A 22679-nucleotide genomic window follows, 5' to 3' on the forward strand; every position below is an offset into this window, starting at 1 on the left:
GGAGGATCACACTTCTCAAGAAAGGCCACATTAAGGCTTTATTATGATCTTTGCCAGAATGCACCTTGAAGATTCTGATGCCAAGTGGAAAAAGGTCTTATGGTCAGACGATAATTCTTTGCATTTATATAACGCTTTTCTCACTACTCAAAGCACTCAGCAATTGCAGGTTAAGGGCCTTGCTCAAGGGCCCAACAGAGCAGAGTCCCTATTGGCATTTACAGGATTCGAACCGGCAACCTTCCGATGGCCAGTGCAGATCCCCAGCCTCAGAGCCACCACTCTGGCCACATTTGGCCTCAATACCAAACGGTACACCAATGCAGCTCACCATCCACAACACGTCATACCTACAGTAAAGCATGGAGGGGGCAGCATCCTGTTGAGGGGGGCCTGGGGCTCTCATTAGGGTAGAAGGAAAAATGAATGGGTCAAAATACCATCAAATTCTGGAGGAAAACCTGCTACCCTCTGCCAGAAAGTTGAAGACTGCAGAATGTTCAGCTTTCAACACGACAACGACCCGAAGCACACAGCAAAACTGACCACACAGTGGCTGAAGAAGAAAAAAGTGAATGTCCTGGTGTGGCCAGTCAGAGCCCAGACCTAAATCACACTGAAAATCTGTGGAAAGATCTGATGATAGCAGACCACCAACGCTCACCATCCAATTTGACCGAACTTGAACAGGTAAACTGTAATGAAGAGTAGGGGGCAAATATTGAGAGGGCTCAATCTAGGTGTGCAAAGCTGATAGAGAAGAATCAACAGACTCAATTAAAGCAAAAGGTGGGTCAACAAAATGACACTGAAATGGGCGGGGGTGATCCTTTATTAATCTCAGTAGGTCTTGTTTTTGACTTTTTATCATTTTTCTGACGTGTAGCTGTGATATTTTTCACTTGGATGCCCGAGGTTGCATTGTGTAAGTAAAGCTGAGAAGAAATATTGGATTGTGTGTGTTTTCATTTAATGTTGTAAAGAAAAAAAAAATTGAATATTTCAAAGGCGGGGATCCTTTTCTATACCCACTGTAAGTGCTGGCACATTCTGTTAAAATCGGATTTCTTAATGAAACAGGGAGGGGGTTGGATCCCCTCTAATCTTAGAGTACCGAGATATACTTACTGTACATCAGATTAGAGAACTGGTCCCTCTGGGAGTTTCAAGCACATGGATTTATTTACATTAAACCAGACGATGATTTGCGTTGTTTTATGCGCATCAGTGGGCAACAAACCCCGGCAGTACAAATCTGCGACAAGTGGAGGAGAGCCAGCATTGAGCACTGAGTTGAAGCACAAAAAAAATGTTAAGATATAATGATGATGGTAAAAATGATAACAGTGTGAAAATTAATTGAAAAGGGTGTGATAAGGGCTTATAAGTACACTGGCGTCATAGTGTGTTAAGAAAAACAGACTCAAAATGATCTCGGAAATCACTCCATTATCAAGTGGGAAAAATTAATAAACCGCAAAGAGACCTAACCTGCAAATATTAGGTTTTAAATAACTGATTTTAGATATTTAAAAAAGTTTAAAAAGTCCTGCAATGCTCAAGATTTTACTTAATAATTCCTTGTAATATTCAACATGTCATGCATGTAATGAAGCACGAGAATGCAAAGAGCAAGTGATGCATAGTAAAATGGAAAATAGTAACACAATGATAAAAGTAATAGGCAGAAATATATATATCATACTGTAGACGAAAGGATAATAGCTCGTAAGTGTTGACATAAATGTCCTTGCGATGGCAAGAAAATTATTAACAGCGTACGCTTGGTTTATATACAGACGTCGGAAGAATAACGACACTCTCTGAAGCTTCTTGACCAGGCTCATAGTACACCGGGCGATCACGCAGTCTCCTTTTATTACAAGAAAGAAAAAATCTTTAACATGCACATGCGCACCATAATCACGCGAGCACTTAACAAGGGGCACATCTCTTTCAATTTAGAGCATTTTACATCTATATGTCAACAATAAGCAAGTAACTTATACCGTAAGTGCAAAGCGTAGTAAATAAACAGAACAGAGTAAAATGCATTGCGTTAATACAACAGTTCTGCGCCCTAAATGCGGGCTTTTAAACTTAACGTAAACATCCGAATTGGTCAAATTTCATTCTCAAACGAATAATTCGATATTTTATAAAGTTAACGCTTACTTGTGCTTTTATTTTTTATTAAAAGCCATTCAAACGCGTTGCAACCTCTCCTCTTGCTTCTGCTTCTAAACAAGACGGGTTTCGCAGGACCCTGTGCACGTGACAGAAACGACCAATACGCTAAGCTCCCGCCTAAAGGAACGACGGAAGAATGCAGGTACCTTCCCGCCAAATGCTTGTGGCTTCCTAAAGAATTGACCAGCAGAGGTCGCCAAAACACTGACACGCTGCAATAGTCTGAACACTACGTGTCGGAGAAGGCTGCCTCTTATTTCAAATGACGGACATCTATTTTTTTTCCCGAGAAGGGCGGAAGCTACGCGGTTGCCCTGGAGGGACCATTCAGACTCAGGGTCTCATAACTTTTTATTTTATTTTATGTATGTTAATTGACAATTGTTTTAGTCGCTTACCTCAAAAGGAGGACCAACGAGCCTCCCCCGAACTTACCTCAATCATCAATAAACTTGGACCTTCAAAGAGGAGGATCAGCCCTGGACGTTACTTCTATAATCAATAAACTGAGACTGTAACAACTTAAAGGTGCCCTCCACCCACCCCAAGCGACTGACTGCTTGCTCACACATTTGTTTCCAGGCCCACGCACTTTACAATATCTGCCTTCGCCGCTGATTCCGAGTTTGTATTATTATTAATAATAATTCATTATTATTATTGTTTATTCAACACTTTAAGAAATAAATCAGTATGACAGAACGATAAACAATCAATATATGAAATAAACGCACAGGTCAGCCCTCATTCAATTTCTTTTATGACATTACGGCTGTTTGATCAGTGGTTCCCTGCCCCTGGTGACCCCCTATGGATGTAGGTTTTTTTTTTTTTACCACTGGTTCAGTCATTTTACCCTCTAATTGATCTCATTTAATTAGCTGGTCTTTTTTTTTTACTGTTATATTTTGTATTCAGAAAAGATTTCCTTTCATACGTAATGTAAAAATGTGTATTTTCACTTTAGTTTAAATTTCTAAATTCTGTTATAACCCTTGTAATTTTCTTGCTCGATGTAGTTTGATCCTTTAATTTTCCCAATAACGACAGTTAATAATGAGCGGAGCAGACACTGGGGGCAATCGGGACTAAACTCCTTCTAGTGCGCTTGTTAAAAAAATACGGGCTTAAATAACCAGAACTCCTAGAGAAGATGAAAAGGATACGTGTAAAAATATTATATATAATAAAAAACACAAAAGTACCCTCAAGTAACTTACTCAAATGCCTGCTACATTTCAATAAGAAAGTGGTCACAGAGGATGCCCTCAGGATTGAATTTGAGAACCCCTCTAACCCCTGTTGGGGGTGCTCCTTTATTTCGTACTAAGCACTCCAACACTAGTCGCTAATAAGCGAAATCAGACAAAGAGTTCATTGAAAGTCGGGAATTTCACAGTGATTTTAAAAAAGCTGGTTGCAATTAAAATCCGTAACCACTCCGTGACTCCATGATGAGAGCTGCCCGCTAGTTCAACATTTTAGATGACGGCTAAATCAAAGAGAGAACAGGGGAGAGCGCGAATGCACGTGCACGCGCACACGCTCACGCACCTGGGAGCTCAGACTGTCGTTAAAGCTGCGCTCGCTGGGGAGGACGGTGAACTTCTCGATCTTCTAGAGTTCAAAGATCATGACAATGTTGCTTTTTGGCTTCCTGTTTGTGGGTTTTGCTGTTTTTGGGCGCTGTTATGACGAAATACGTAAGTTTAAAAACTTTAGTCTCAAGTATGTGAATTGAAGGGTAAAGACATACAATGTATAAAGTACGGCATTGGTTCCATTTTTGTTTTGTTTATCCCCCACCTCTTTGAGCTCTGTTTCTAATTGGTATTGTGTCTTTATGCCAGTGAACTATAAAAAAATCCTGGTCTCTTAATAAACTTCTGCTGAGTATATGCGAATGATCTTAATTTTTAACAAGGACTTGCTAATTTTTGTAACCGCATTTGATACTAATGTGGACGTGCGTTCACTACCTTTATTTATTTTTTAGGTTTTACTGATATATAAAAAAAAAAAGTCTAAAGTGTTTTTGTTTGGCACATTCTGAATATTTCAATAAGCACCTACTGTGATCTGCGGTGGGCTGGCGCCCTGCCCTGGGTTTGTTTCCTGCCTTGTGCCCTGTGCTGGTTGGGATTGGCTGCAGCAGACCCCTGTGTTAGGATATAGTGGTTTGGCTGATGGATGGATGGATGGACGGACCTACTGTGATCATGAATATTTATAGATAGACTCCGCTGTCCCTGTATTGCCCAGTCGACACGATACGTCAGCGCGTCCGCCATATTGCGAGTGGAAAAAGTGTCATTTAAACTAATACAGGTAGACTTGGAAACGGTTTTCTGATGAAAAAACAATCACGTTTAAAACGGTATCGTTTACATACAACAGATTTTTGCGAATCGTTTAAATGCAATGTATATCCATTTATACACTAACGCAATTATTAAATAATAAATTGTTGTTATTAAAAAAAATTCCTCCCAGATAAGTAACATTTCTGGGACTGCCTTCCATCTCCGAAACGTTTCTAGACTTCGTCCTGTTCTTACGCGACACAGTACTTAAGTATTGGTCAATGCCCTGCAGCGTTTCTCAACTTTTACGTATTTGCGACCCTAGTTTTCGTAACGGTTTTAATCGCGCCCCCCCCAACTTTTTTTTTTTTTTAATTCATGATGTATCAAAGATGCAAATTTTAATTATACCTACTTTAACTATTATCGACATTTATCTAACTCTATATTCTAGAATCAGAATGTAGTTTAAGTTAATTTTGTTTTGGTTTCCATAGATGTATTTTTCATATTTTCGATTTTTTTTTTTTTTTAAACATCTTCGCACCCCCCACCAGGGTGGCCCGCCCTACAGTTTGAGAACCACTGTCCTATAGTCTCATCACATAAAGATTACTGTAATGCTATTCTATCTAAATGTATCCATCGCTTGCATCCATCCATTTTCCAACCCGCTGAATCTGAACACAGGGTCACGGGGGGTTTGCTGGCGTCAATCCCAGCCAACACGGGGCACAAGGCAGGAACTTCAAAATTCTGCTGTCCGGATAATAACCTGCTGCTCTAAATCCACTGAACATATCGCACCGTTTCTCTCTCAGCTTCACTGGCTCCCTGTTCACTACAGAACACAATACTGCAGTGGTTCTCAACCGGGGGCGAAGTAACAAAGTTGGGCGCGAAGATGTGAAAAAAGAAAATTAAAAAATATGAAGAAAAATCTGTTGAAACCAAAACAAATTAACTTAAACTACATTCTGATATTAGAACAATAAATAGAGTTAGATAAATGTCTAAGTTAAGTAGGTATAATAAAATATGCATCTACATTTCAAAAAAATGTTGGGGGGGGCGCGATTTAAAACTGTTATGAAAACTCGGGTCACCAATACTTAAAGGTTGAGAATCGCTGCAATACTAAATACCACTCTTAACATTTAAAGCTCTCCACACCTCGCTGATCTCCTCCAGACTGACTCCTCTCGCTCACTCAGATCCTCATCCGAAGCTCGACTTTCTGTACCACACGTCCGACTCGGTGCTATGGGAGCTCGAGCGTCTCTCATTGTGCTCCTCAACTCGGGAATTCTCTTCCCTCTCATCCGTCGATTCAATAACGCATTTTATAACTGCCTTCCAAACTGATCTTTTCAAACTGGCATATCACTTGTGAATTTTGCACTGTTACTGCCAGTTATCTTTGTTTGCGAAGTATTGCCTTTTGATGTCATTCTCGTTTTAATGTTACTAATGTTTAATTTTATTGTAAGGTGACCTTGAGTGCTAAGATTATAAAACAGGATTTTCTAATGGCCAAATATAACTAAAACAATTGTTCAGCCTTACCTATGAAACGTAATCCCCTGGGATCTGGTTTGGAGCGTACAGCGGTTTGTATAATCCCAAGCAGCACATGCATGAGGCATCTTTTTCCATCTGCAGTGGGCTGATGCCCTGCCTGGGGTTTGTTGAGCCCTATGTTGGCTGGGATTGGCTCTAGCAGACCCCCGTGACCCCGTAGTTAGGATATAGCAGGTTGGATAATGGACGGATGGATCTTTATCCATTACTTCACTCCACAGCAGTGCCACTCGCAATATTGCAGTGATGTTGACGTACAATGCTGCTGGTCATTCAGCGTCTAGTAATTCTACAGTATATCTATGACTGTGATTGCTGTGACTGTCTGTCCACATGAAACAATTCAGCTTTTTTAAATTTACCTTTAATTTGTTTAAAGACTTCTAGTAGGGTATATCTGTTTTCCTTTAGATATTGCAAACACTACCCTACTCCATTCTGAAATTTCAATCCCCCATTTAGAAAGCATTGGTGAGTCAGTCAACTCGTCAGTCTTGCATTCTGTGCATCTTCAGTTACAAGAAAAGTGAACCATCTTAATTTGGGGTGTTCAGAAAGGTGATTTACCTTTTTTTTTTTTTTAAAAAAAAAAACGGAGGGGAAAACTCCTATTGAAAAGGGGAAACCTCAGTATGTGTGGCCAAGGCTGTGGAAGGTCATAATAAACGAGCAGAGCTGGGTCATATTTTTTGAATGATCGGTGTGTGCTTCAGCTTACACGTTTTAAAGTCCAATTTATTCCAGAGTGTAATAGAAATGTTTTTTTTTTGGTCCACCCACTTTTTGAGGTCCATAGGATAGACCCCAGAGCCATCAAAAATAACCTCATATTTGTAACCCTTGACATTGTCTACAATGATACCCCATATGTTTAGGTTTGAGATTAGTCATTTTTTACCCTTCTGGGTAACCCAGCCACAGGGGATGCACAAACCAGTGTGTTTCTTTGCGCCATTCCCAAGCCCGGATAAATGGGGAGGGTTACGGCCAGAAGGGCATCTGGTGTAAAATTTTACCAAATCAATATGTGAACGAGAGAGAAGAGGTTGGATGATATGGAGACAGTGAATCAGGAAGTGCAAGGAGGAAGGACAGCTATGAAAAGGATGAGGAATGGAAAAGCCGTTGGTCCGGATGACTTGCCTGTGGAAGCATGGAGGTGTTAGGAGAGATAGCAGTGGAGTTTCTAACCAGATTGTTTAACTTGTCTACTCGCACCACAGATCCCAAAGTCGTCTGTGAACATCACAGTCCACGGAGAGCCCTGTATGACCTCACCCGTCCACCTCCATTGCAAATGGGGAAGTGCTCGGTGCCGATCCTTGACATAATCTCACTGTCGCCTTGAACCAGACTGTCATTCCTACCTCGGTCCCAATGTCCTTGAGCATATCCTGCACCACCATCACATACTTCTCTGCCATTCCCGACTCCTCATTTGGCACCTTGTTGTACACTTTTTCTAAGTCCACAAACACACAATGCAAATCCTTCTGACCTTCTCTGCAATTCTCCATCAAGAAACATCACATCTGTACAACTCTTTCCTGGCATGACACCATATTGCAGCTCACAGATCGTCACCTCTTCTCTCAGCCTGGCATCCATCACTCTTTCCCTTATCTCGATGTTGTGACTAATCGACTTTACCCACCCATTGTTAGTGCAGCTCTGCACATCTCCCTTATTCTTAAATTTGGTACAAATAAACTTCTCCTCTGGCGTCTCTTTTTTTTTTTTTTTCTTTCAGTTTGTGTTTAAAGAATCTCCATTAGAAACTTGACTGCCATCTCGCCCAAACGTCTCCACTGGTGGTACTACTTCACTTTCATTCTCTTCATACCTTCACTCACCTATCAAGTAATAAGGATTGTGGAAGAGCGTGCAGGCAGGGTGGAGTGGGCAGAGAAGAGTGATTTGTGACCAATGGGTTTTGGCAAGAGTGACAGTGCGGGTCCTGTTCCACGCTCCCTCTTCCAAATTTGAGAGCCCTCAAACCCAACACCTTCAGTTATGTAACCGGATGAGCTGTGCAAGGAGGATAAATCAAACTGAGCAAGGGGTTGGTGCCTGGGCTGCCCACTGCTGGTCTACTTGTCCTAGAACCCTGGATATTGATAGCCCTAAAGTGAGATGGACCAGGCCTTTGGGATGTTATGTTTAGGAGAGATGGCAGTAGAGTTTCTAACCAGATTGTTTAATGGAATCTTGGAAAGTGTGAGGATGCCTGAGGAGTGGAGAAGTGGACTGGTGCCAACGTGGCAGCAGGCCTTCGGCTCACCTTGGTCCACCAAATTGGGTGGACACCCTGGTACCTTCCCAGGCGTCTGACCTTGGCTGACATGTTCCTGCATAATACTAGGTTGGCCACCTCTCGGTGGGTTGAAATCGGAGAGAAGCTTCCCTCTGGGCCCAGTGGCCCTCCCAAGGCCTGTTTTTTGGTCTGGACTTCAGTCCCCAAAAATTTCTAACCCGATTTCAGACTGCAAGTCCTGAGGGGCCGAGGCTGGGCCTGTTGTGCCTGGGGAAGAACAGTCGACCCTGAGTGAAATCTGCCTCTTGCTGGTAGCCCTACCGAGGCCTGTTTTTTGGTCTGGACACATGTCCGCTTTCAATCTGGACGACCCCATGTCTGCTAGCACACTACATGACCCCAGGTCTTTGTCTTCAGATGACCCCATGTCTGCTTTGATACCACATCACTACAATACTGGGTGTTTCTCGATCTAACTCTCTATAGGAGCCGTCTGACCAATGACATGATCTGAGTTCAAAGCATCACGTGTTGATTCTTCCCTCTGTTGGAGAATCTTGTCCATGGACAAGGAAAAATGACACTACACGGTGACACTTGGTGCCTACCTCTGGTTTTGATACTACACGCACCCTTCTGCATGACCCTCTGTCTCTTCTTCACTACATGACTGTCCGCAAATCTCCGAAAAGTTTCTAAGTGTGAATAAGGGGGATGTTCAGGACTGTAGTAACTATAGGGGGATAAAACTAATGAACCACAGCATGAAGTTATGGGAAAGAGTAGTGGAAGCTCAGTTAAGAAGTGAGGTAACGATTACTGAGCAGCAGGATGGTTTCATGCCAAGAAAGCGCACCACAGATGTCCTGTTTGCTCTGAGGGTGTTGATGGAGAAGTTTAGAGAAGACCAGAAGGAGTTACATTGTGTCTTTGTGGACCTGGAGAAAGCATATGACAGGGTGACTGAGAGGAGCTGTGGTATTGTATGAGGAAGTCGGGAGTGGCAGAGAAGTACATAAGAGTGGCACAGGATATGTACAAGGGAAGTGTGACCGTGGTGAGGACTGCGGTAGGAGTGACGGAGGTGGGATTACATCAGGGATCGGCTCTGAGCCCTTTCTTGCTTGAAATGGTGATGGACAGGGTGACAGACGAGCTTAGACAGGAGTCCCCGTGGGCTATGATGTGTGCTGATGACTTTTTTTTTTGCCCCCCCAGGGGGTGGAACACCTGGCCTTGGTTCAAGTGGACTGCACAACTTCAAGTCCTTCTGATCTTAAACCCCCAGCCCATGCAGGTACCTGTTGCTTCACCTTTTATCATAAGGGTGTCACTTCCTTCAGAAAACAATATGGCTTAAAAATCAGGGTTTCCTAGGTCCAAAAGCCCAAAAATTAAACGGGAACACCAAAAAGCTCAACATGTTGTGTTCCTTGGGTTATCGAGGCAAGTTGAATGGTATGTCCTGTGTGGAGGTGAGTTGAAAACTCGAGGCGACTTCAATCTCATGGACAACTTACGGTTTCGCCTTTACCTTTTGAGAGCATTTAGTGTGTGTTTGGGGTTTTTTTTTTTTGTGTGTTTTTAAACCCATTTGATGGCTGATACTGACAACAAATCCGTGAAACGCCTTCAGTTTGTGAGCTGGAGCAGGAACACCTCAAGATGGGGTGGGAAGAGATGTGAGTTTAGGGGTAAAGGCTTTGGACCTCAAACCCTAAGTGACTGTGAGGAAGTCTCTTCACGTGCCCATAAAACCAAAAGAAACGGAGCCAGTCCCATCTCGAATGATTTGCAGTCTCCTCCGCTAAGAAAAGTGACATTTCACTCTGTATATTTGAATGTCCTTGATATTTCTGATGCAATTCCACTCCTCCTTGATGGTTCTTTTACTACAAAAATGCAGAAAGAATCTCTCTGGGTCGTCTTTTTTTGCCTTTTCTACAACATTTCCCTCAAACTGCTTTTTAGCTTCCCTAATACCCTTTTTAATGATTGCTCTATAATGACATTCCAGCTATTGGTCAATTTATTTTTTTCTTTTTAAAAGTTTCAAAGACTTTGACAATGACATGAAGTTTATGCACAGTCCATATTTGCAGTGCTGGCCCTTTCTTTTTTCAAGACCTCCGCAATTCACCCTGGCAGGTTGGCAATCAACTTCTGCACCAAATCCTGACTACTGGCAGCAGCCCATTCTTCCATAATCGAAATTGGTGGCTTTTTGTTTGTCCATCTGCCTCTTGAGGATTGAACACAACTTCTCAATGGAGAGTTTCCTGGCCATGGACCCCAAATGTCAATGTTATGTTCCCTGAGCCACTTGGTTTTCACTTTTTCCTTATAACCCGGTGCTCCATGTTGGTCACCAAACTGTTCATGCATGGTGGGGAAAAGTTGCTCTCCGAGGATGTTTTGGCCTCATTCTTTATTCATGGATGTGTTCTTTGTGAGCCCTGCAATTCCTTGGCTGAGAAGCAACCCCACGTGACATGAATGGTCTCGGGATATTTGACTGTTGGCCTGACACAGGACTGATGGTAGCGCCGCTCTCCTTTTTTTTCTGGACACCCCAAGCTATCAGAATAGAGATTCATCAGAGAAACTGACTCCCAACCCCCTAAGCAGCCCAATCCCAGAATATCGGTCTGTCCCTGATGTTTTTTTTTTTTTTGCTGCCCTTTTTGACGCCCCCCCCCAGTCATCCTCCCAAAGTCTTTGCTGCCTTCCCACCTACCTGCTGCCATCCCTGAGTAAGCTCTGCCCTGTTGGTGCCCGCAGCTGAATCAACTTTAGGAGATGCTCCTTGCGCTTGCTGGACTTTTTTTGGGTGTCCTGAAGCCTTCACAACAGCAGTGGGAATGATATATTTTTTTTGACATTCATTTTCATGGCAAAGAGGGACTGTTCAATGAATTGCAACTCCTCTGCTCCCTTTTCGGAACATTCTGGAGTCGATGCAAGTTGCCATCATAAAAACTGAGGCAGCAAACTTGGTGAAAATTCATATTTTTGTCATTTTCAACTTTTTGGCCACAACTGTACGCAGTACCATGTCATCTGCATAGAGTGATTTTTTTTTTTTTTTTTTTTTCCTTCTCTGATCTCCTTTTATGCATTTTATAATTAATTCATTTTATAATACCCTGCCCGGGATTGGTTCCTGCCTTGTGCCCTGTATTGGCTGGGATTGGCTCCAGCGGACCCCCCGTGACCCGGTGTTCGGATTCAGCGGGTTGGAAAATGGATGGATATAATTCCCTTTTATATATTTTGAAATTGAATGGCCAATGGCTCTACCAGGTTTTTTGGCCTTGAGTGATGCTGGTCTTGCAGCCCACCAGGATGTGGTTTTTAGTCTTGGCATCTTTGCTGCCCTTCTTGACGCCCACCCAGCTGTCCTCCACAAGTCTTCACCTCCCTCACACCTGCCGGCTGCCATTCCTGAGCAAGCTCTTCTCTGGCGGTGCCCGCAGTTTATTCAGCTTTAGGAGATCTTCCTGGCACTTGCTGGACTTTCTCTCTCGTAACTCAATCGTCATGAGAGTGACCTCCAGCCTTGTCCTCGTCGATGCTCTCACCCATGTGAACGAGAGGATCACTGAAGTGACATCAGCAGGTCCTTTGGTGGCAGGGCTGACATGCAGTGGGTGTTTTGGGATTGAAGTTCATTTTCATGGCAAAGAGGGACTTTTCAATGAATTGCAACTCCTCTGCTCACTCTTCAGATAATTCTGGAGTCGATGCAAATTGCCATCATAAAAACTGAAGCAGCAAACTTGGTGAAAATTCATACTACTTGTTCTCAAAACTTCTGGCCACGACTGTAGCGTATGCCCCAAATCATTGAAAAGGGAATTAATTGGAGAAAATGACTTTCCTTTAGCAGTCCAATCCCAGAATATCCGTCTGGCCCAGTTGTGTGGTGGGGTTTTTTTTTTTGGCTTCTTTGCTGCCCTTCTTGATACCCACCAGGCCAGGAGCTTAAAGTACCAGGAACTACAAATGATCAGAGTTCCTGCAATGGGCATTCTGCAAAAGTTCCTGGAAAAATGTTTTCCTGGGGCTGGAAAGCGTCTTATGTGATTGAATCTGTGCCCTCTTTCCAACCCAACACTTGCTTTATAGCCAGGCTTCTCCAGGTATTCCCACTTCCGCTGGAAGAAGCTGTCCCTCCGCGGTCCGGACCCAGAGGTGTTGCACACCGATTCTTGCCAACCAATGGTTATGGCAGTTGCATTTCTAAATGACAGCCATTTTTATTCTTGTCCTCCCTCTCTCTCCTGTTTTCCAGTACAGCAGTGTGCAGTTGATCCAAGAACCCGAGTTGAATGTGGCCTGTTTAAGCTCAACCAGATTCTCTGCCATCTGCGGGGCTGCTGTTACAGAGAAATAACCCCTGATGTTCACAAGTGTTACAAAGCTGAAGGTAACGCCAACATCTAGAGATTTTAAGTAATTTTTTAATTTGACTGCTCAGCGGTTGAACAAATCTTACAGGGCAGCAGTCCGAGCCGAGGGCTCTCAACCCTGGAATTCTCTCCCAATTCCGGCCTGGTCACACTGTGTAGATTTCTATTTTTCCTCCTTGTTTGTGTCGACACCATCCGAGGATATCCTGGATCAAAGGTCTCCTTGTCCAGGGCAATTGTGGCTGCAGGTTTTCATTGTAACCCTTGTTTTAATCTGTGACCAGTTTGTGATGCTAATCAATAGTTTCACCTTTAATTTTAATTGGTCTGCTATTTAAGGCTCTGACCCCTGTAGCTACGGATCTGCACTGGCATCTGGAAGGTTCGGGTTCAATCCTGTTTATGGGGACTCTGTGCTATAGAAATCTACATGTCCATTGGATGAGATTTGAAAATCTCAGTCCTGACCCTCACTCTCTGAGGTTAAAACCTCTCTGGGCATCCTTCGTAATGGCTAGGGTGTGTCCCCATGACCCCCATCAGAAAGCATTTAATGAGGTGCCACATGAGGGTGGGCATCAAACTAAAAAGTGGGAGTTCAGGATGTGGTGTGTAGATGGGTGCAGAACTGGCTCAGACACAGGAAGCAGAGGGTGAAGGTGTGAGGAACCTCCTCAGAATTGGGTGCTGTTAAGAGTGGTGACCAGCCGGGGTCAGTGCAGGGGCTGCTGCTATTTAACTCTTTCAGGGCTGATGTCAACTTTTGTCAAAATTCAGGAGAAGAGGACGGTAATCGGCTATAATCTGCAACAAAAGTTGCCCTTACATTTTAGTTTGACTCTCTTTGCTAGAAATAAAGTTACATAGCTTTGTTGATTGAATGTCAATTCCCTACGCGTGCATTAGTAGCGAAGAGCAAAAAACCTCTAAAATGGCACCAACATCTCTGGCAAGAGACCAAAGTGAAATACTCCATGGAAGTTTTACGTAATTTCATTGAATAGGACTCTGACTTGTCGGACTCGGAGTTTGATGCAAGTGATCTGGAGATGGATTTCAGAAATGAAAGTGAGGTACCGGCATCATCTGATCGTGGCACTGAACACTTTTGCGTAGCTGATACGCCTACAGCAGCGTTTGCCTGGGAGGACCACCACTTATGTCCAGAGGTACAAACCGTATTGCATCATACTGCCTCCGCCACCAACCTGCTGTGCGAAGACTGACCATCGAGGTGCCCCCAACGCAGCCACTGCTGCCAGAGATGCCGAACATATGCCAACAGCAGCCACAGCACATAGCAACTGACGTTTTATGTTGACTTATGCGTGAAACCATTCCTTTGTGTGCTTTTCAGAAAACTGATTTTTTTTGGAAAAAATATTCAGCCCTCAAAGAGTTAATATCTATATAAACGATTTAGATAGGAATATGAATAACAAGCTGATTAAGTTTGCAGATGATACCAAGATAGGTGGTTTAGCAGGTAGTTTGGAATCTGTTATATCATGAGTGTCAAACTCCTGGCTGCAGGTTTTCATTCTAACCGTTTTCCTAATCCGTGTCCAGTTTTCACTGCTAATTAACTTCTTTTCCCTCAATTATAATAGCCCTGTTTTTAAGGAGTGTGGCGCAGAGGGTAGCGCGTTTTCCTCCCACAGTCCAAAGACCTGCAGGTTAGGTGCTTGCTGGACTTTCTTGGGTGCCCTGAAGCCTTCACAACAGCAGTGGGAATGTTTCTTTTCTTTTTTTTTTTTTGGGGTATTCATTTTCATGGCAAAGAGGGACTTTTCAGTGAATTGCAATTCCTCTGCTCCCTCTTTGGAATATTCTAGAGCCGGACAGTAATGAGACATAAAACAAGCAGGACACGACCAGCTCACCTGTACCCAACAAACAAAATCTGAAAATTTAAAGATGAAGGTCTCCGTAAGAGGCAGCACGGTGGTGCAGTGGGTAGCACTGCTGCCTCACAGTTGGGAGACCTGGGTTAATTTCCTGGGTCCTCCCTGCATGGAGTTTGCATAATAATTCTTTACGTTTTATATAGCGCTTTTCTCGCTACTCAAAGCGCTTAGCAATTGCAGGTTAAGGGCCTCACTCAAGGGCCTAACAGAGCAGAGTCCCTTTTGGCATTTATGGGATTTGAACCGGCAACCTTATGATTGCTAGTACAGATCCCTAGCCTCCGAGCCACCACTCTGACATACATACATATGTATGTATGCCCATGTTCTCCCCGTGTCTGTGTGGGTTTCCTCCCACAGTCCAAAGACATGCAGGTTAGGTGCATTGGTGATTCTAAATTGTGCTTGGTGTGTGTCTGTGCGCCCAGCCCAGGGTTTGTTTCCTGCCTTGTGCCCTGTGTTGGCTGGGATTGTTGGCTCCAGCAGATCCCCGTGACCCTGTAGTTTGGATATAGCAGGTTGGATAATGGATGGATGGTCGATCCCTCAGGTTACCAAAACATTTTAGGAGTTCTTAAGTAAAAAAAAAAACAGAATAATCGACAGTTTTGGAAATGTCTGCTGTGGCAGCAAGAGCGCAGCAACAAGCCATGCAATTGAATAACGGGTTTAATTAACCGCAAGAATCGGCTTCTCATTGAGGAACTGCTTGGAGTTTGAAGCCCCAATTTTTAGCTGGTCATCATTCAGGTCTCATTTCTGAAAAAAGACTGGTCACTAATTGAGAATGCACTCTGGGACTAGAATAGGAGACCAACTACCACAGAGACCCCCTTCTTGTGAGTATGTCGGACCCTCTGTACACTGGTCCCCACATGTGACTTTCTAAATGATGTCCAATCAGTTGAGGTGGACTCCAGTTTAGTTCCAGAAACCTCTCCAGCACAATTAAAGTAATCGGGTGCCCCCATCCCCTTACCCCCACGCACAATGTGGAGGACCACAGCAAAGGACCCCGAATTCAAATAGGAATGGGAGTTCAGTTTGGAATTTGTTTTTTCATAAATTTGCAAACCTTGCTGAAAACTTAACTATAGGATATTGAGTGTAGATTGACGGTCTAATATGGCAAATGTATCCATTTTTAAAACCTACGACACCAGGTGAAGAGCTCTGACTCCATAGTGTGTGTGCATGTATTTATGGTGGACCTCCGACTTAATGAATCCAGTGTATGATATTTTATATTCTCCTGTCTCTTTTCTACATGTGTATACTCAAACTTCCCCCATACTTCCAAAAACGTTTGCATTGAGCTGTCTCTGGTAGATCTTTTCATCCTTGAACCAGTCCAGAAATGAATTCTAATGGTCTCCACTATGAAGTGCTAAGTTGGGCCCCCTTTGTGATTTTTATCTCCCAGTACCTCCAATCTGTGAAGTGCCCGCTCATGAACGGACGACGTGTGGCTACCCCTTTATTTCTGTCGATGCCTGCAACCAAGAGGGCTGCTGCTTTGATGCCCGGCTGTGGCCCTCGGAGTGGTGCTTCAGACCCTCCTCCTCCTCACGATGAAGGTAAGGCAGTAAGAGAATCATTTTTGATTATATTTTATGGGGATGCTGCTAAACCTTTTTACAGGATCTGAAATGAGCTCTAGCATCACACCATTTCCCTGTTTTATGGATTTTTGTATTCTTATTTTATTTATTTAAATCCCCTATCAGGGTGATGATGCCACCCTCTGCCTCCTGAATCGGAACCTTTTAATTCATTACTATATTGAAGCCCCTCTGATGGCCATTCCAGACTAGTCGTCTTGGGTCTGATGTGACACTTTCTCTCTCACACACACACACACACACGTACACCTGGAATGCTAAACGTACAGAGAGTACGAAAACTAGAAGTGTATTCACTGCACTACTGGAATATAATAATAGTTTCCTTGGAATGTCTAGATTTTAGAATCTAAAACACAGTTGAACTCGCACATTTGCTTTGTTAAAATTTCAGTATTAGTTTCCTCGTGTATAATATGTTAAGAATAATTAACTTATTTAAGTTGAGTAAATACTTTATGGTTTAAAGTTCCAGCAATTTCCTTATGTTATCTTGAGTGTATATCGCCATCTAGTGAATAAAGTACCATGTTAACATCGATTTAGTTTTAAGAGTAAGAAACTGTGATCGCTAATTTATTTAGACAATACTTTTCACATTTGTGTAATTTTGAAAGAAATGAATAAAATTTGGACCTCCTTCATCCATCTCTGACCAGATGTGTTCTTTTGGCTGCTCACATTAGGGGTCACCACAGCGGATCATCTTCATCCATCTCTTCCCTGTCTTCATCTGTCTGTGTTACCACCATCACCTGCATGTCCTCTCTCTCTCTCTCTCTCTCTCTCTCTCTCTCCACATCCATAAACCTTCTAATAGGCCTTCCTCTTCTCTTCCCTGGCAGCTCTACCCTTAGCATCCTTCTCCCAGTATACCCATCATCTCTCCTCTGCACATGTCCAAACCAACGCCATTTCGCCCCTCTGACTTTGTCTCCCAAACTGTCCCACCTGAGCAGGCCCTCTAATGTCCTCATTTCTAATCCTGTTCTTCCTCATCGCCCCCAATGCAAATCTTAGCATCTTTAGCTCTGCCACCTCCAGCTATGTCTCCTGTGCCACCGTCTCCAGCCCATATAACATAGCTGGTCTCACTACAATCCTGTAGACCTTGCTGATACCCGTCTGTCACAAATCACTCCTGACGCTCTTCTCCATCCACTCCACCCTGCCTGCACTCTCTTCTTCACTTCTCTTGCACACTACCTGTTGATCCCAAGGATTTAAACTCGCCCATCTCCCTCATCCTCACCATTCCACTGACCTCCCTCTCATTCATGCACGTATTCTGTCCCGGTGGTCCTACTGACCTTCATTCCTCTCCTCTCGTATCTTCTTCGTCATCTTCATTAAATGCCTTGTGTGGTTTTTGGTAGTAATTCTAATCCCAAAAACACACTCAATTATTTATTTTTTTTAAAGAAACGATTAATATTTAAATTTTTTAAAAATCTCGTAAACGAGGACACCGATGAAGTCACTCTGCGCGAGACAAACGTATTTTCGTCCGACCAACATTATACCACTGTTTAGTTGTATCATGAAACTAACCCAATACGCAGAAAATTATTTAACTCAATTTGGCAACATTGGCTACGATGCCAATGTGGTGTAGTCGCGCCGCATTATCACCTGATCTACTGTTACCCGAATGTTCGACAGATACCGATGCGTCTTGAACTTTCTGGATTGAAAATATGCGACTATAAAAGCAGCAGCGGCGCCGCTCCTCATAGAAAAGGAGCTCGGAGTGTCCATCTCAAATATCAAACCAAACCTGGACAGCCTGTGTGCTTTTAAAGCCGGCACATATTAGTCTTTAGATATATGCCTTAAATGTTTTTTGTTTTAATTTTAGTTATGATGCATTCATTGTAATTATATGCTTGCAAATTTTAAATTTGAAATACAAATGTAAAAAATTATTTTTGATGTCTTGTTCATTTATTCGATACCTTGCCCCCACTGCTGTCTTAGGCCTTTCTCGTCTCCTCTTACCTGGCAGTTCTATCCTTAGCATCCTTCTCCCAGTATACCCCTCATCTCTCCTCTGCACATGTCCAAACCAACGCCATTTCGCCTCTCCGACTTTGTCTCCAAACCGTCCCACCAGAGCGGACCCTCTAATGTCCTCATTTCTAATCCTGTCCATCCTCGTCACACCCAATGCAAATCTTAGCATCTCTGACCGGATGTGTGTAGTGGTTTGTAATTTTAATCCTGAACCAACTTAATGCTTTACTACATTTAAGATTTATGGACGCCGCTGTGCTCTTTGGCACCTTCATTACTTACAATGCCATCCTACTGAATGCAAGATCACTTCAATGGCTCAGACTTTACAAGAGTGTGATGTCCCATGTGTTGGCTTCATATTGTCTGAGTCCGTAGTAATGGCAGTTCCTCCTCCTAACCGGTTATCCAAATCTGGTGAAGATGTCCAAATTTGCTTGCAACATTCACAGGTTGCTTTCCTCCATTTTGTGGTGACGCCTGTGAGGTTTCCTTAAACTGACTCGGCTCGTGCAGTGTGGGCAATGCTGTGTTGCCTTATTTGCTTTGCTCATGGTAACACTTATTTTTTTTAAACCCACCCAGGTCTTCTGCTACCCACCATTGAGGCGTCACATGCTGTTATGTGCTGGAGAACTTTTGGAACAGTTCTGACATGTACTCTTTACCTGCCTATTTGCCACGATTAAAAGTGAAGGGGGTCCTGTTAGAAGATGCGTCTGTGTGGTGTGTAGCAGTGGATGAGCGTTGAGCAGCCCGGGTCTGCTACGGTGGGTGATGTGCTGATTCGGACTTGTTCCCATAAATACATACCAACATTTTGGGTTCATTTTCCCCAACACAAGTGCAGACCAACCACGGACCAAGATGAAGGCTAAGGATGGATGTATCCTGACGTCCCCTCAAATAAGACTACACCTCTGAAAGCCCCACGACTCGGAGTGGCCAGTATGTTAGTTGCGCATTTCCTGAAATGCATTTCCTTTCGTCTTCCAGTTTAGAAGGCCGAATGTACCGAAAGTATCTGACGACAGTAGAAAATGTGCAGCAAGAAGAGAGGTGGTCCTGGAGGGCAAAAATTGCTAATTGACTCCAGCTGTGGACCTCCTGAGATGCACTCCATTGAGGAAGATGTTGCTTTATACGATAAGTCTGTGATTAAGAAACCTTATGATTAGTGCTGGGCGGCGCAGTGAGTAGCGCTGCTGCCTCGCAGTAAAGAGACCCGGGTTTGCTTACCAGGTCCTCCCTGCGTGGAGTTCCTCCCACAGTCCAAAGACATGCAGGTTAGGTGCATTGGCAATTCTAAATTGTCCTTAGTGTGTGCGCCCGCTGCGGTGGGCTGGCACCCTCCCCGGGGTTTGTTTCCTGCCTTGTGCCCTGTGTTGGCTGGGATTGGCTCCAGCAGACCCCTGTGACGCTGTAGGTTGGATAATGGATGGAGGATTGGGGGGGAGAGTTACCTGACTAGTCAAATAAACCAGCTGATGCAAACCTGCACTCCAATTGGCTGTACAGCAGAGCTCCTCAATGGCATAGCAGGGGGGTGGGGCCTGCTGGGCCCATCTCAAAATTCGCTGCCTTGTGATGGATCACTCATTGTTCTTGTATGGAACAAAGGCTGCCATCTACTGTTCAGGCTTGTTGTTTGCAAGCTTTTGGAATTGCAGTGAAATGAACAGCACAGATGAGATCTCTGGAAAATGTTTGTTCAACAACACCTTGGACTCTGTCGGCAAATGCAGTATGAACATGGGTGGTGTTTAGGGGGAGGCGTGCCCACCCTTCACTAGATGCAGTCTTCTATTTTACTCTGTGTGTGTGTGTGTGTGTGTGTATGGATATATAGAGATAGTAGTACAGGCCAAAAGTTTGGACACACCTCCTCATTCAATGTCTTTTCTTTATTTTCATGACCATTTCCAGCACTCCATCACTCTCCTTCTTGGTCAAATAGCCCTTACACAGCCTGGAGGTGTCCTGTTGACAAATCAATGATCGTCCAACTAACCTGACTTCTGCACAACACAACTGCTGGTCCCAACCACATTGATAAAGCAAGAAATTCCACTAAATAACCCTGATAAGGCTCACCTGTGAAGTGAAAACCATTTCAGGTGACTGCCTGTTGAAGCTCATTGAGAGAATGCCAAGAGTGTGCAAAGCAGCAATCAGAGCAAAGGGTGGCTATTCTGAAGAAACTAGAATATAAAACATGTTTTCAGTCATTTCACCTTTTTTTGTTAAGTACAGAACTCCACGTGTGTTCATTCAGAGTTTTGATGCCTTCAGTGAGAATCTACCAATGTAAATGGGCATGAAAATAAAGAGAACACATTGAATGAGGAGGTGTGTCCAAACTCTTGGCCTGTACTGTAGATAGATAGAGAGAGAGATATATATATATACACTCCGCAAAAAAAGAAACGTCCCTTTTTCAGGACTGTGTATTTCAACAATAATGTTTTAAAATCCAAATAACTTTACAGATCTTCATTGTAAAGGGTTTAAACCATGTTTTCCATGCATGTTCAATTAACCCTAATCAATTAATTAACATGCACCTGTGGAATGGTCGTTAAGACCTTAACAGCTTACAGAAAGTAGGCATTTAAGGTCACAGTTCTAAAAACGCAGGACACTAAAGAGACTTGTCTACCGACTGTGAAAAACACCCAAAGAAAGATGCCCAGGGTTCCTGCTCATCTGCGTGAACGTGCATTAGGCCTGCTGCAGGGAGGCATGAGGACTGCTGATGTGGCTAGGGCAATAAATTGCCATGTCCGCACTGTGAGACGCCTAAGACAGCGCTACAGGGAGACAGGAAGGACAGCTGATCATCCTCGCAGTGGAAGACCACGTGTAACAACACCTGCACAGGATCGGTACATCCGAATATCACACCTGCGTGACAGGTACAGGATGGCCACAACAACTGCCCGAGTCACACCAGGAACACACAATCCCTCCATCAGTGCTCAGACTGTCCGCAATAGGCTGAGAGAGGCTGGACTGAGGGCTTGTAGGCCTGTTGTAAGGCAGGTCCTTACCAGACGACATCAGCAACAACGCCGCCTATGGGCATAAACCCACCTTCGCTGGACCAGACAGGAGTGGCAAAAAGTGCTCTTCACTGATGAGTCATGGTTTTGTCTCACCAGGGGTGATGGATGGATTCGTGTTTATCGTCAAAGGAATGAGCGTTACACCGAGGCCTGTACCCTGGAGCAGGATCGATGGCTAGGGTCATTCCCCCCAGAAATGTCCAGGAACTTGCAGGTGCCTTGGTGGAAGAGTGGGGTAACATCTCACAGCAAGAACTGACAAATCTGGTCCAGTCCATGAGGAGGAGATGCACTGCAGTACTTCAAGCAGCTGGTGGCCACACCACATACTGACTGGTACTTTTGATTTTGAGCCTCCCTTCATTCAGGGACACATTGTGAAACATTTTTAGTTTATGTCTTATGGTGTTGACTCTTTTAGTGTTCATACAAATATTTACACATTAAGTTTACTGAAAGTAAAAACAGTTGAAAGTCAGAGGACGTTTCTTTTTTTGCTGAGTATATGTATGTATGTATGTATGTATGTATGTATGTATGTATGTATGTATGTATGTATGTATGTATGTATGTATGTATGTATGTATGTATGTATGTATGTATGTATGTATGTATGTATGTATGATATGTCTATCCATTATATAATATGTTTGGGTCGAGATGTGATCATCTCAGGGAAACTACTTGCATGTCACGCCATACTTACAATTTCTCAGAGCCACTTTAACGGCCCGGGAGACAAGGAAGTGAGACAAAAGGACAGCTGCTGTACAGGCTTTTAAATGATTGACACACAGCTGCAAGCCAGCAGATGATTTGTCCACATCTCCTTAGCATGCGTTCAGCCATTCACAAACGAGCCGCAGAGACGCAATGTGGCGAGTGTGAAGTGTGCCCCTGTGACGATGTGGGTTCTGGCTCCACGCTCCCTTGGCTGTTTGGGAACCCTTGAACCCAACACCGTCGATAATGAAACCGAGAGAGCTAGTCAGTGAAGGCAAATTGAGCATCTGAGCAAGGGGATGGTTGAAAGTGCAACAGTGCTTTTATTAAAACAGTCAACAAAATAAACAGTGTTCATAAATAGTGCAGTGCTCCAAAAGTTCTTCATTAAAAATCCATAAAAAGAACGTGGAGGTTAAAACACTAGACAAAAAAACAATCCTTTAAAAACCAGAGGTTATAATCTTCTCTAGGAAGCAGTCTTAAAAACCAACAACAAATCCGGTGCTCTTCTGTTAGCGTCTCACCTGCTAATCCCGTTTGGGCCAAGCAGCAGGCAAGACGCTCTCTGCAGCTGCCTTCCTCTACACTTTCACGAGACTGGAGACC

General features: G+C 43.6%; 1 protein-coding gene across 2 annotated transcripts; it reads left to right on the forward strand.

The window, feature by feature from the left end:
- The first annotated feature begins 3744 nt into the window (after positions 1-3744).
- On the forward strand, positions 3745-19194 carry LOC120532225 (integumentary mucin A.1-like). Of its 2 annotated transcripts, XM_039758073.1 has the most exons (5): positions 3745-3893; positions 9547-9625; positions 12623-12757; positions 16071-16224; positions 18868-19194. In XM_039758073.1, the coding sequence occupies exons 1-4, from the start codon at positions 3882-3884 to the stop codon at positions 16220-16222; spliced, it is 378 nt and encodes a 125-aa protein (XP_039614007.1). In that variant the 5' UTR covers positions 3745-3881; the 3' UTR covers positions 16223-16224; positions 18868-19194. The 2 variants fall into 2 exon arrangements, with proteins under 2 accessions (XP_039614007.1, XP_039614009.1); XM_039758075.1 differs by lacking the exon at positions 9547-9625 and having other exon boundaries at positions 3767-3893; positions 18868-19009.
- Positions 19195-22679: the final 3485 nt, after the last annotated feature.

This window comes from Polypterus senegalus, chromosome 7 (assembly GCF_016835505.1).
Source record: "Polypterus senegalus isolate Bchr_013 chromosome 7, ASM1683550v1, whole genome shotgun sequence".
In the NCBI taxonomy this organism is placed as follows: Eukaryota; Metazoa; Chordata; class Cladistia; order Polypteriformes; family Polypteridae; genus Polypterus; species Polypterus senegalus.